The sequence below is a fragment of the Dryas octopetala genome, chromosome 6, assembly GCF_963921425.1.
Source record: "Dryas octopetala chromosome 6, drDryOcto1.1, whole genome shotgun sequence".
Taxonomy (NCBI): domain Eukaryota; kingdom Viridiplantae; phylum Streptophyta; class Magnoliopsida; order Rosales; family Rosaceae; genus Dryas; species Dryas octopetala.
The window spans coordinates 20,987,548-21,000,492 of NC_141371.1; the positions used below are offsets into that span (position 1 = coordinate 20,987,548).

The following is a 12,945-nucleotide window of genomic DNA, read 5'->3' on the forward strand; positions in this document are numbered from 1 at the left end:
AAAAGGTACCTTAGAGTAATTAATTCTAATAAATATTCAGAAAAATTGAGAAATGTATTCACATTTAAAAACATTGCAATCACTCTATATGACTATATGTTATTTTGACAAATTGACAGGCAAAAAAGAAGGTAATATATTCTTGTCATTACGGGGGGAGACGAATTCTATATACACGTGATTTAAGCCGAGCTGTCCGCACCGAAACAAATTTGAAAAAATCCGCATCAAATACGTGGAAACGTTTGCACTCGAACGCGCTGAAAACGCTTCGTTCCGGGAAGGTGAGAAGCTTTGCTGTAACAGGCATGCCACGTCAGAAAGTCAAGTCAAAGGGTCTGAAGACTCAACGAGTTTTGTAGGCTTGTAGCAGTCAAGTCTGTCTGCCCGGCAAAATCAACACCAAAATCCAAAATAAAACAGAATTAAGAAAATATCTCCCAAAATAATTTTCCACTTTCTCCGTGATAATAATTCATTGACACATACATACATACAAATCCACCGTTTTTATCCTGCGCACCCTTCCCGCTTATCCTGCGCTACGCTTCCTTCGCCGGCTTGCTTTGGAGCTTCAGATCTCCAACAGACACTACACACTGACACAACCGACTCTGCAATTACAAGCATCCGCTTCGCTTTTGCCTCCGATTTAGGTACGCACTTCGGATCTGTCTTTTCGGCTTCTTAATTTCGGATTCATAGCTGATCTACGCGTTTTTGACTCTCTTTGTTTTCTTAATTTTTTGTTTTTGTTTTTGGTGGTGATGGGTTTGAATTTGATCTGCATGTTGGATAGCTCTACTGAATTGATTAAATGCTAGTTTGAGCCTCCTATAGGGTATTTATATAGAAGAATGAAATTGGGTTTTGAAGGTCAGCGAGTATGGATTGGTTATTCGTATAAATTATGAATGGTCAATTAGGCCACTTAAGTGGATCACTTTTTACTTTTTAGTAAGTTGATTCCTCATTTTTGTATATGAATGAGTCATATATTCATCTCCATATAGCACCCTACAATCCCCTTTGTCATTTAATTTTTTTCATTCTTTTTGTTTTGGTTGTCTTAAACTTCAATATGTGCATATATCATAATAGCATTTTTTATTTTTAATTAGCTCAAAAGGGTTTTTGTTTTTGTGGGATTGTGTATGTGTGTGTTGGGTGGAATCAGAGAGGGGTATCTTTTAGAAAAAGAATCATGAGCTGCTTCAGCTGTTGTGAAGATGATGATATGCATAAAGCAGCTGACAATGGAGGTCCATACATGGTCAAAAATCCAGCAGGTAATCCACTGTGCTATAGTTGAGGTGTTGTGTTACATCTGGGCTGAAATATTTCAACCAACTATTATTTGAAGTTTTTTTGTTTATTTCTTCTGCTATCTCTTTCTGTCACTGATTTTGTCAAATTCAAACCGCATTGAATTTCATGACACAGGAAATGAGGGAAGTCAACATGCCTCTGGAACTGCACCCAAGGGTGCTCAAACCGTAAAGGTCCAGCCTATTGAAGTTCCTCCTATACCAGTAGATGAACTAAAGGAAGTCACAGAAAACTTTGGGACAAATGCTTTGATTGGAGAGGGTTCATATGGAAGAGTATATTATGGGGTACTTAAAAGTGGGCAGCCTGCAGCAATCAAGAAGTTAGATGCCAGCAAACAACCTGATGAGGAATTTCTAGCGCAGGTTTAGACAAGTACCTGTTAATAATTAATTAATTTATCATTATCATTTTTGCCAAGTTATTGAAACAAAATAAATTCATTTGTTAATTGATGAATACTGCTTCAGGTTTCTATGGTATCAAGGCTGAAACATGAAAATTTTGTTCAACTGCTTGGTTACTGTGTTGATGGGAGTTCACGAGTTCTTGCCTACGAGTTTGCATCTAATGGATCTCTTCATGATATTCTACATGGTATGTAAGACTAAGATAATGGCGAAAGCTTAAGCATATGGTTGATGTTTCTAATTTGTCTGAGAGTTTTGAGTGTGCATGATTGATGCTTCTAGCTGCACAGTGTTGGGTTGGGTGATGCATTGTATATGTGAGGAAATTAACTATGTTGTTTTTCATTATTTAAACTTCATTCTTGTGAACACAATTTCTTGCATTGAGATCACTTGAGAGCTGTCATCTTTGCAGTTTGTGGAAACTGTAGTGTTTGAACGGATATTATCTTTTTAATGCAGGAAGGAAAGGTGTTAAAGGAGCACAACCTGGTCCTGTTCTTTCGTGGGCACAACGTGTTAAAATAGCCGTGGGGGCTGCAAAAGGGCTCGATTATTTGCATGAAAAGGCTGATCCTCACATCATTCATCGCGACATCAAGTCCAGCAATGTACTAATTTTTGATGATGATATTGCTAAGATTGCAGACTTTGATTTGTCCAATCAAGCTCCTGATATGGCAGCACGTCTTCACTCCACTCGTGTTCTAGGAACCTTCGGTTATCATGCTCCTGAGTAAGCTTTTAACGATTTTTTCAAAGATTGCATTCAGAAACTATGTCATGCATTTGCTCTATTGTGAACTTGATATGAAACAATGCTCTTTTTGATTGCCGAGAATCCTTTGTTTGTTGAAGAATTTAAAACTTGTAATTTTGCAATAACCAACCCAATTTGGAAGGCTTTATAATCTGTATGTTATGTTTTTTTTGGTAAGATTTTTGGCTTTACTTATTTTCCTTGTTTCCCCAGTAATCAACTTGAGCATCAGTTTAATGTACTAAATATTCCTACTTAAGAACCTTTGTATCAGAGTGCATGCCTTTGAGTACCAATATATTCAGTAATTTTGTTTGTGGTTGGCAGATATGCAATGACTGGACAGTTGAATGCCAAGAGTGACGTTTACAGTTTTGGTGTTGTCCTGCTTGAGCTTCTGACTGGACGAAAACCTGTTGATCATACATTACCACGAGGACAGCAAAGTCTAGTAACATGGGTGGGTATTATACCCGTGCTATTTATTTCATATGCATAGACATAAGAATATCTTTTTGTTCCTGTTAACCAAGCTGATTTTGGAAGTATTGGAATGTGTTAGGCTACACCAAAACTTAGTGAAGACAAAGTTAGGCAGTGTATTGATACAAGACTAGGAGGAGAGTACCCACCCAAGGCGGTTGCAAAGGTATTCATTATATCTTATACATACATATATCTATACATATCTACCTAGTACATACATACATCCGAAATGTGTAATTATGACAATCTCTCTTTTCTATTGGACCAAGGGTGGGGTCGTTGAACCGGCAGCTTTATCTTTATTTTTCCCCATGCATTTGTATATAGACAACATACCACAGTATAACTAGTACTGATTATACTTCATATTTTTAGATGGCTGCAGTTGCTGCCTTGTGTGTGCAATATGAGGCTGATTTCCGCCCAAACATGAGCATTGTAGTCAAAGCTCTCCAACCCCTGTTAAATGCTCGGCCTGGACCTGCCGGTGAATCACCGAACTTGTGAACCAGATGTGTCGTGTTCATGAATGAGTAATTCAGCATGGAAAATGTAACAAAGGGATTGTTTCCGAGGGTGATGGTAAATTGTTTACACAATGTTCTATATGCTTCACTTTCTTAAAAAAATGTTCAATATGCTTCATTCTGTGTATTTGATTTGTTCATAATGCAAGGGGGTATTTTCTCTTAGTGGATTGGTTCTCAATTTTCATTTGATGCTTTCTTACCCTCGGAACTTTTAACATAAAAGCATGGATGACAAAACATAGCCTCGTCTCTAGGGTAGTTTGGTTGGAAATTTAATTGGAATGCCCACATATTCACAGAAATATCTGTTACAGACGTAAGAGGAAGGGGAAGTCTTGGTGAAATTTGAGTAAAAGAGAGGGAGAGGGAGATGGAGATGGAGAGAGAACAATTGTTCACTCCGTGTTTGTTATCTTGCACTCTAAATTCAGTATGCTATTATTTTTAGCACTCACAAGAGGAGTGAATCACCTTGCCCATAAACGGTGACACCGAAATTTCAGCAACATAAACATTATTGAAATATCAATCGACGATCAATGTTTGACTCTTTGATTGGTTACAATTTGACTGATGCTGTGTCCCATGCAAAGATAAAATTAAAGGTAAATTAACAAAATGTCATAAAAAATTTCAGTTTTCATTCATAAATTTATGTTAATTTTAAGCTAGATGGAGTGGCTTAAAGCTAATTTTTTTTTTTTTTCTGACACCCTATGCATTTCTTACAGAGTTACACTTTATTTTTTGTTTTGATACACACATTATAAATTCATAGAGTTACACTTTGTTGAATAATGTAGTATTTTTTTAAGATTAAAGCCTTTAGAGTTTAAATTTATGACTTCATATTTAGGGTTTTAGGGTTGTAGCCCTAAATCCTAAAGACCACCATAAACCCTAATCTCTAAAAAGATTTTGAAAATTGATTTTACTAAACCTTAACTCTCAATGAGTTACATTTTGTTGAATTGTGTAATTTTCACCAATTTATATTTCACTTCAATGTGTAAGATTTTCTATGGTTGAAATGATGTTTAGATTTAAGATCCTAAAAATTTGGATGAAAATAAATAATTATAAAAACAAGAAAACTAAAAAAAAAAAAATGTATTACTCATTCGAACACTTTATTTGCGTGTTCAAATGTACACTTAGAAGTTGCAATGCTCTATGCTTGAGTTTGAAACAAAAAATAATCATAAAAAAATTAAATTAAATTAAATTGATAAAACTTATCATGCTCAAAGAACTCTAAAATTGACTAGGTAACTTATTAAATGATAAGAGATAATGTTAACACATATCAGCACTTAAAATGACCCTTCAATGAGATCTACCTTATTTTAGCCATAATGAGGTATCACTTGGAGGAAAAATTCTGGAAAAATCACAAAAATTGTATAAAAATTCCCAACGGCTAGTTCAACGTTTTTTCTATAAATACCTCATTCACACCTCATATCTTCATTCACTCATCTATTTTTTTCATACTACATTGTTGTATAAGTTAATTGTTTTTATTGATGGATGAGAAGAGAGGTGCAAAGTGGTCGAATATTGAAGACTATGCTTGGCTACAACACACGAAAGATGCAATCCTAGGCGTCAATGAAAGAGATACAATATTTTGGAAAAAAAATGTTTGATCAATTCATTAAAAATCATCTTGATTCTAGCTCCTTGAGTAATCAAACAATTGGGAGTCTTCAAGCTCGTTTTAGAAAAATAGCAAGTGTTTGCACGAAATATTATGCAAACCATGAATTAAAATGGAGGCAACAATTTTGCTTTTGATAATGTATGAGAATTATTACAACATAATGTTAGGTGAGATGCTCAAATGGTGATTCATCCAAGTGACAAAAACATCATCCTTGTGGTTGTTATCTTTAGGCCAATGTTATTTTGTCATTTCCTTGTGTGTACATAATATTGTTTGTGGGGACCATGATTAATTTTCATGAAAGCCCAAGGGTAATTAAGGACATATGACAAATAATAAGGTAGTACCTACCATGGGTAAAGGTACTTGAAATATTGAAGGACCTACACCTTAATTTATTGAATGAAGAACCAACAAGAGTGTGAACTACCATTGCAAGGTAGTTACCAACTAAGGTAGTTACTTACTTAGGTAGTCACCTACCATCAAGCTACTATGAAGACCTCCACCAATCTAAGGAGGAACGATGTACCTAACTAGCTCAAGGTACTTCACCTATTGAATAATCTAGTAAGGTAGGACCTCTCCCTACTAACGGAGTACCTTATTAGAATAGACCAACATGGAGAACAAGTACCTTCGCGCTAGTGACGCGCGAAGGACCTCCCCCAACGCCCATTGGATCATTAATGGACAAGGTAGAAGAATCCAATAAAGATTGGACTACCTACATAACACAAGGTGGACTTGAATCCTCCCCAAACAAGGATTCAAGCAAAGGATTTCCATCCTAATAGGAGAATACTTCTCGGTGGTTACAAGCTTAGCAAGCTTACAATCCTTAGGCCATGATAATTAATTCATCCTCTATATATATGCTCTCATAAGATCAACCAAATGTATGAAATTTTTGAGCTCCAAGTCCATTTCTCTGGGTTTATAATTGATCTTGTTTACTAACTTCACCGTCGGAGAGCCGTTGGCTGGCACCACACCGGTGCCCTCTAACCTCTTAAAGGTTTGTTCGATCGTGTTTGCAGGACCTTAATTTTCCAAGTTTGACCTTTTGGAGAAATCGTGTTACAACAATTGGTGCTTTCATTGAGAGCAAAGTCAAGAACTTCTCGTTTCGAGACCTTGCTCTTTGGATTTTTCTAGTTCACTTTTTCCAGGACCTTTGGCGGAAGATGTGGTCTTGGGTACCACTACGAATGGGTACCCCATGATGTCAACAATGGTTGACCTGTGATTCAACAAATCGGCGTAGGTGCCGACTGCGTGGAGGTACATACCATGGATGAGGATAACCTGGCTGTCAATCGCTCGCAACTCAATGAGTACTAAATCGCTCGTCGTCGAGTGGAGGACCAAACCCGGCTATGGCGACACTAAGGAAGCAGGTGCAAAAAATGGGCGAGGCGCTAAGGCGGAATCTCCGTCAATCTCGCGGAAGGACCTCTCGTCAAACCCATAGAGATCGTGGAAAAAGTCTCGTAAAGGACACGAGTGGAAGGACCCAACTGACTTGACAAGAGAAGCAAAAGGAGAAGGTGGGAGAACCCCCACGCAGATCCCCTGATGCTTTGCCATGCGGTCTTTTCTACACACTAAGGAATCCTACTGGGGGCACATACCGCCTCCTAAACATAGGACTTGGCCTAACTTGCATGATGAAGGATCCCAACATCCTAAATTGGTATGAACCGTTCTCGGAGTACTTCTCTGAATCCTTAACGTGATTAATAAAGGACCTTCTCACCAAGGAACACAATCGAATCAAGGGGGCGGTGGACTTATTCATCTCATGCTTCAAGTGGACCTTCAAGGACTTCGCGACTCTAGGGAAGCCTTGGTAGCCGAAGTGCGGTAGAAATGATGCTTAACCAATGAATGGAGCGACTTCACATTGATTGGAAGGACCTTCATGAGGCTTTTCTAGAAAACGAAATACTTCGTGTGAACGGGTCCCCCTCGCAGACCACCTCCTCTAGGTTTAACCTCAGGAGCACTTTTCTATTCCAAGGTTCAAGTGTTTCAAGGAAGACTTGGACCCCATGGATCATGTAAGGATGTATTGAAATTTGATGGCGCCTTATGACCACAACGACGCTTGGATGTGCAAAATGTTCCCTTCAAGTTTGGAAGGGTCCGCTTTTACATGGTACTATTCCCTACCACCTTATTCCATAATCAATTTTATCGTCTTGTGTTTCTCCTTTGTGAAACATTATTATGCCTACCGAAATATTATAAAGGGTACAAACCATCTTTTAACCCTAAAATAAGAAGAGGACGAGTCCCTACGTGACTTTGTCAAGCTCTTTAATTTTAATACATTACTACAAAACTGTCAATAGAAATCACCCCTTTTATATTAGATGTAAAAAAATTGATATTGTAAAAGTTATAATTTCAGTTAATTTTTGTGCTGATTTCTTATGTCTAATAAGAAATTACCAGTTTGTTTTCACCTGATATATAATGTTTTACCTTGTTCTAAGAATTTTGTTAAGACATCAGTCTACACTGTTAACTGATATCATAGTTTAACATTTTTTCTCCCTCATTTTTTTTTTGTCCTCCCACCCATACTCACTTAAACACACCTCATATTAAAAGTTTTTTATTTTTCTTATTTTTTATTAACATATCAGACAAATATATCAACTGATATATTAACTACATTTGACCTAAGTAAAATTAAGGGCACGGGTATTTCCCTCCTCGACTTAGACCTCACAAACACTTAGACCTTCTAAACACTTAGACCTTCTGGCGCACCCAAACACTTAGACCTCACAGCCCTCACAGACACCTTCGAGACCTCACAGACTGGCTGGGATCGTCCTCGTCTTGCTCGATCTAGCGTAGTCGCCTCGCGAAGTCACAAACACCAGCCATTGTCATTGGTCGCGTGCAAAGTCCAACCCCTTCTCCGGCTTTGGGTTCTTTGTCTTGCTCGATCTAGCTTAGTCGCCGTGCGAAGTCACAGACACTGGCCATTGTCGTTGGTGGTGCCCGAAGTCCAACCCTTTCTCCGGCTTAGGGTTCTTCCAGTCTTTGTCTCATGTAGGTTCGAAAGGTATGTGTGTAAATTTGGCTCCTTCTCTCTTTCATCGTGTCTTCCATTCTCTATCTCTAACTTTGGGTATGCTTACATAAATTTCGCACATATATTTTAGGTCTGAATTTGGGGTTCTAGCTGGGTTTTGGGGTGGGTCTTTTGCACATAATTTCTGGGTTTAGAGTTTGATTGTATAGTGGATTGTGGTTCCAGTTATGTATGTGGGTGGGGTGTGTTCTCTTCTCTGTGTTTTTAAGGATGGGTGTGGTTGTGATTTTGTGATTCAAAAGCTTGTATTTGTGTAGCTTGCTGAAACATTAGCCATGGTGTTTTACATATAAGTGGTTTTGTTTGATTTTTCAGGTTTACTTTGTTGGGAATAGCATACAGAACTAGGCCTTAATTTTTACACATTAGGAATTGCTAATCTTTGTATGTTTGCCAACTATTTTTTAATTATCATATGATTTGCTTCTTGTTCAATTTTGGACTTGTGATTTGACTATGTAGCTGTAAATATGACATAAGAGCTGACTGCTAGTATGCATATAAGTTGTTTGAAAAACTGGGGGAACAATAAAGTAGCTAGCTAGTGTAAATTTATGTTTGGTAGACTTGCTGACTTTTGGGAATAATATTGGTCTGTTTGAGCTATCTGTTGTCCATAACATGTTTGAATCCTATATGAATTAACCTTGCAGTACATAACTCTTTGTCTCTTAGGGGAAAAAATGTATTACATTGTGTGTGTTAGCTGATAATTTTGCATTTTCCTTTGAATAATTTCCTTAATATTGAATTTATGTCTCAGTTTGTGAAGTTAATATTGACAAGTAAATACATGCAATGGATAAAAGTTGGATGCATGATGATAGAAGGACTAAGGAGTATGAGATGAGAGTTGAGAATTTTTTTAGATTTGCATTAGGGAATGCTACCAATCCTAAGTACATCCATTGTCCTTGAAAAAAATGTGGGAACTTGAGTAAGTTTACCATTAGGATAATAAGGGAGCATCTTTACTTTAATGGTATTGACCAGCGATATCATAATTGGATATGGCATGGTGAATGTGCTACCCTGCCTATAAATGGGGAATCAGAATATGGTGTCTTTGGTGAGGAAACAGTCAACATGTGCGAAGGTGCATTTGATAATTTCAATGAGAATCCAGATGAGTTTATGAAGTTCGTTGAGGAAGGAGAGAGACCCTTATATCCAAATTGTCATAATTACAGCAAGTTATCTGCCATTGTCAAGCTGTTCAATTTGAAGGCAAAACGTACATGGTCATTCCGACAGTAGCTTTAATGATATATTGGTCATCTTTGGAGATATGCTTCCAACTGGTCATTTGCTTCCCTTATCTATGTATGAGGCGAATAAGACATTGTCTACTTTAGGAATGGAATATGAGAAGATTCATGCATGTCCGAACAACTGTATTTTGTATAGAAAATAGTATGAAGATGACACAAGGTGACCCAAGTGTGATCTATCTCGGTGGAAGGTCAACAAGGAACAAGTTGAGAAGGAAGGGGTGTTGGCAAAACTCTTGTGGTACTTTCCACCTATTCCAAGATTTAAACCGATGTTTAAATCTTATGAGACTTCAAAGAATCTGACTTGGCATGCCGAACACAGAGTGAGTGACAGAATGATGCGTCATCTAGTCGATTCTCCAGCTTTGAAGTTGGTTGACCAAAAGTGGCCAGATTTTGCAAGTGAGCTTAGAAATTTAAGGCTTGCCCTTTCCGCTGATGGGACAAATCCACACAGTTCCCTCAGCAGTCGATAAAGTTGTTGGCCCGTACTTTTAGTGAATTATAACTTTCCTCCTTGGTTGTGCATGAAGAGGAATTTTATGATGTTAACCTTGCTGATTTCTGGTCCTAGGCAGCCCGGAAACGATATAGACGTGTACTTAGAACCGTTGGTTGATCATTTGAAAACCTTGTGGCGGGGAATTGATGGAGTGCACGATGAATTCAGAAAAGATATCTTTTCTTTGAGGGCTATATTTTTATGGCAATCAATGATTTTCTAGCTTACAGTAACTTGTTTGGGTGCACAATTAAGGGTTATAAAGCATGTTCCATTTGTGGAGACAACACAGTTTCAGATTTTTTGAAACATGGTAAGAAAATGTGTTTCCAAGGGCACCAAAGATTCTTGGACCGCAATCACCTATATCGAAAACAAAAGAATGCTTTTAATAACAAGCAGGAGGATCGTGAGGCTCCTACATCTCTAGGTAGCGAAGGTGTCTTAGAAAGAGTTTATGGAATTAATTGTAACTTCGGGAATACTAAGTCAACTAAGCACAAAGGTGGTGAATCCCTTACTCCATGTTGGAAGAAAAGATCAATTTTATTTGACCTTGAGTATTGGAAGTCACTTCATATTCGGCATTGCTTGGATATAATGCACATTGAGAAAAATGTTTGCGAGAGCATTATTGGAACTCCACTAAACATTCAAGGGAAGACTAAAGATGGGGTGGCTGCCCGTTTAGATCTGGTGGAAATGAGAGTTAGACTTGACTTGGCAACCGAGGTTGGGAAGAAAAGAACTTTTTTGACAACAGCTCCATATACTCTTTCTAGGGGTGAGAAAAAAACACTATGTAGGTGTTTGTCGGGTACTAAGGTCCCGGAAGGTTACTCTTCAAATGTGTGAAACCTCGTATCCATGGAAGAGTTGAAATTGTTTGGTTTAAAGTCTCATGATTGCTATACGTTGATACAACAATTACTACCCGTCACCTTACATTTGGTGCTGCCCATCCATGTGAGATATGCAATAACTAGGCTATGTTTCTTCTTTAATGGTCTTTGCACTAAAGTGGTTGATGATGTGTTGAAGTTGGATAAAGTGCAATCTAATCTCGTTGAAAGTTTATGCTTGTTGGAGAAGATTTTCCCACCTTCGTTCTTTGATATAATGGTGCATTTAACCGTTCACCTTATTAGAGAAGTTTGATTGTGTGGACCAGTTTATTATAGATGGATGTATCCATTTGAAAGAGGCATGAAAGTCTTAAAGGGTTATGTACGGAATCGTAATTGACCGGAGGGCTGTATTGTTGAAAATTACATTGGTGAGGAAGCTGTGGAGTTTTGCTCTGAGTATTTATCTGATGCAGTTGCAATTGGAATTCCTCACCAGCGGATGAGGGCACAAAATAGCAATAGACCTCTCTCAGGGGCTAAGGCACATTTAGTAGACTGCAAATCTTGGGAGCAAGAACACCGAACTGTATTGGAAAATGCCTCAGAAGTTGAACCTTATGTCGATTAAGTGTATTTATCCACTACATAGACTTATAACATATTTCATTTAATTTCTCAGACTATGCATCAATGTGATGGTTATTTTTTGGAATCTGTTTGTAGAGAACACAAGGCCTACTTGAAAGAACTTCATTCAAGTAAAAAAAAATGATAAGTGGCTGCTAGAAGCCCACAATCGCGAATTTATCTACTGGATATGTCAAAAGGTATTTATAAGTTACCTTTACAAAGCTTTTACTGTTACAATGTTTTGGTGTTTAGGGTCAATGTTACAAAGTGTAACTCAATCTTTGTTACCATAGGTTTCAGATCAACTTGAACTTGGAGAGGTGGAGATAACAATGTCATTGAGGTCTACTAATGAGTGTGCTAAAGTATGAGGGTTATGAGATTGGGGGGTGCCATTTTCACACAAAGGCACGAGACACTGTGCGTTATGTCCAAAATAGTGGGGTTAGCTTGGTGGCAAATACAATGCAGGTGGTGAGCGCGAAAGATAAGAATCTGGTCTACACTGACATGGTTTTCTATGGGGTTATCCAAGAAATTTGGGACTTAGATTATACTGGATTGGAGTTAAGGGACTATTAATAATTTAAGATAACAAAAATATCTATGCTTTATTTTCTTCACTGCCTTTAATTGATACCTGAGTATTGATTGTGTTTTTGCTAAAATGTTTGTGTTGCAGGTCATTAGAAACTGTAATGCGTACACCAAGAAAAAAGAAGTGTGCTGCTAAGGTGGCCACAAGAGTACTAAAGGCCAGAAATGCCATAATGGCCAAGTCCAAGGACAAACGAGCCTTACCAGCAAAGTCTAAGGTCGAAAAGCCTCACCAGCCAAGACCAAGAGGAGGGTTACAAAGATGCATGGAATTGTTCTGAAGAAGGTGTTGGGAAGAAAGATGAAAGTGGAGTTTAACTCTTATCGCGCACCTTGCGGAGAATCGCGTACAATTTTGGAATCTTACATAGGTGTTTTGGCACGACCACGGTGTCTATCACTTATGCCAGATGGCCAGCTGTGACAAAACTCATTAAGAATAACATATGGGAGGATGTTGAGGTAACTATTACTCAACTATTACTTAGTTTACTGCTATTACATAACTTTATAGAGATTTAATGTTCTTATTTTGATTCAGAAGTGATTTCTGCATGTATATGCATGTATATGCGATGTAACCCAGTAAAAAAAATATAGCCTGCAGAGATAATATAGACCAAGTAAAATTAATCATCAGCCTGGCTTCCAAGTCCCAAGTATATGATAAACTTTCTCTTCATGTAAGTTTGGTTGATAACATAAAATTCAAACAAACCCAAAATAAGAAAACATACTTAAAAACAAAATTTAATCACCTTTCTTATTTTTGTACGTGCAGGTAACTATCATTATTTTTTC

At 37.7% G+C, this 12,945-nt stretch overlaps 1 protein-coding gene across 1 annotated transcript; it reads left to right on the plus strand.

Annotated features, from left to right (window-relative positions):
• Window positions 1-398: 398 nt before the first annotated feature.
• LOC147283207 (pto-interacting protein 1-like) lies at window positions 399-3,677 on the plus strand. Its single transcript, XM_086246359.1, has 8 exons — window positions 399-656; window positions 1,178-1,289; window positions 1,444-1,694; window positions 1,800-1,926; window positions 2,202-2,475; window positions 2,827-2,959; window positions 3,062-3,148; window positions 3,361-3,677. Exons 2-8 carry the CDS (start codon window positions 1,205-1,207, stop codon window positions 3,490-3,492), a joined length of 1,089 nt encoding a protein of 362 aa, XP_086102485.1. The 5' UTR covers window positions 399-656; window positions 1,178-1,204; the 3' UTR covers window positions 3,493-3,677.
• Window positions 3,678-12,945: the final 9,268 nt, after the last annotated feature.

Bases quoted from the DNA above. Each gene is read 5' to 3' on its own strand.
- LOC147283207 (XM_086246359.1), top strand. From the start codon at position 1,205: ATGAGCTGCTTCAGCTGTTGTGAAGATGATGATATGCATAAAGCAGCT. The intron at 1,927-2,201 runs GTATGTAAGACT...TTTTTAATGCAG, and splicing joins TCTTCATGATATTCTACATG to GAAGGAAAGGTGTTAAAGGA. The intron at 3,149-3,360 runs GTATTCATTATA...TCATATTTTTAG, and splicing joins CACCCAAGGCGGTTGCAAAG to ATGGCTGCAGTTGCTGCCTT.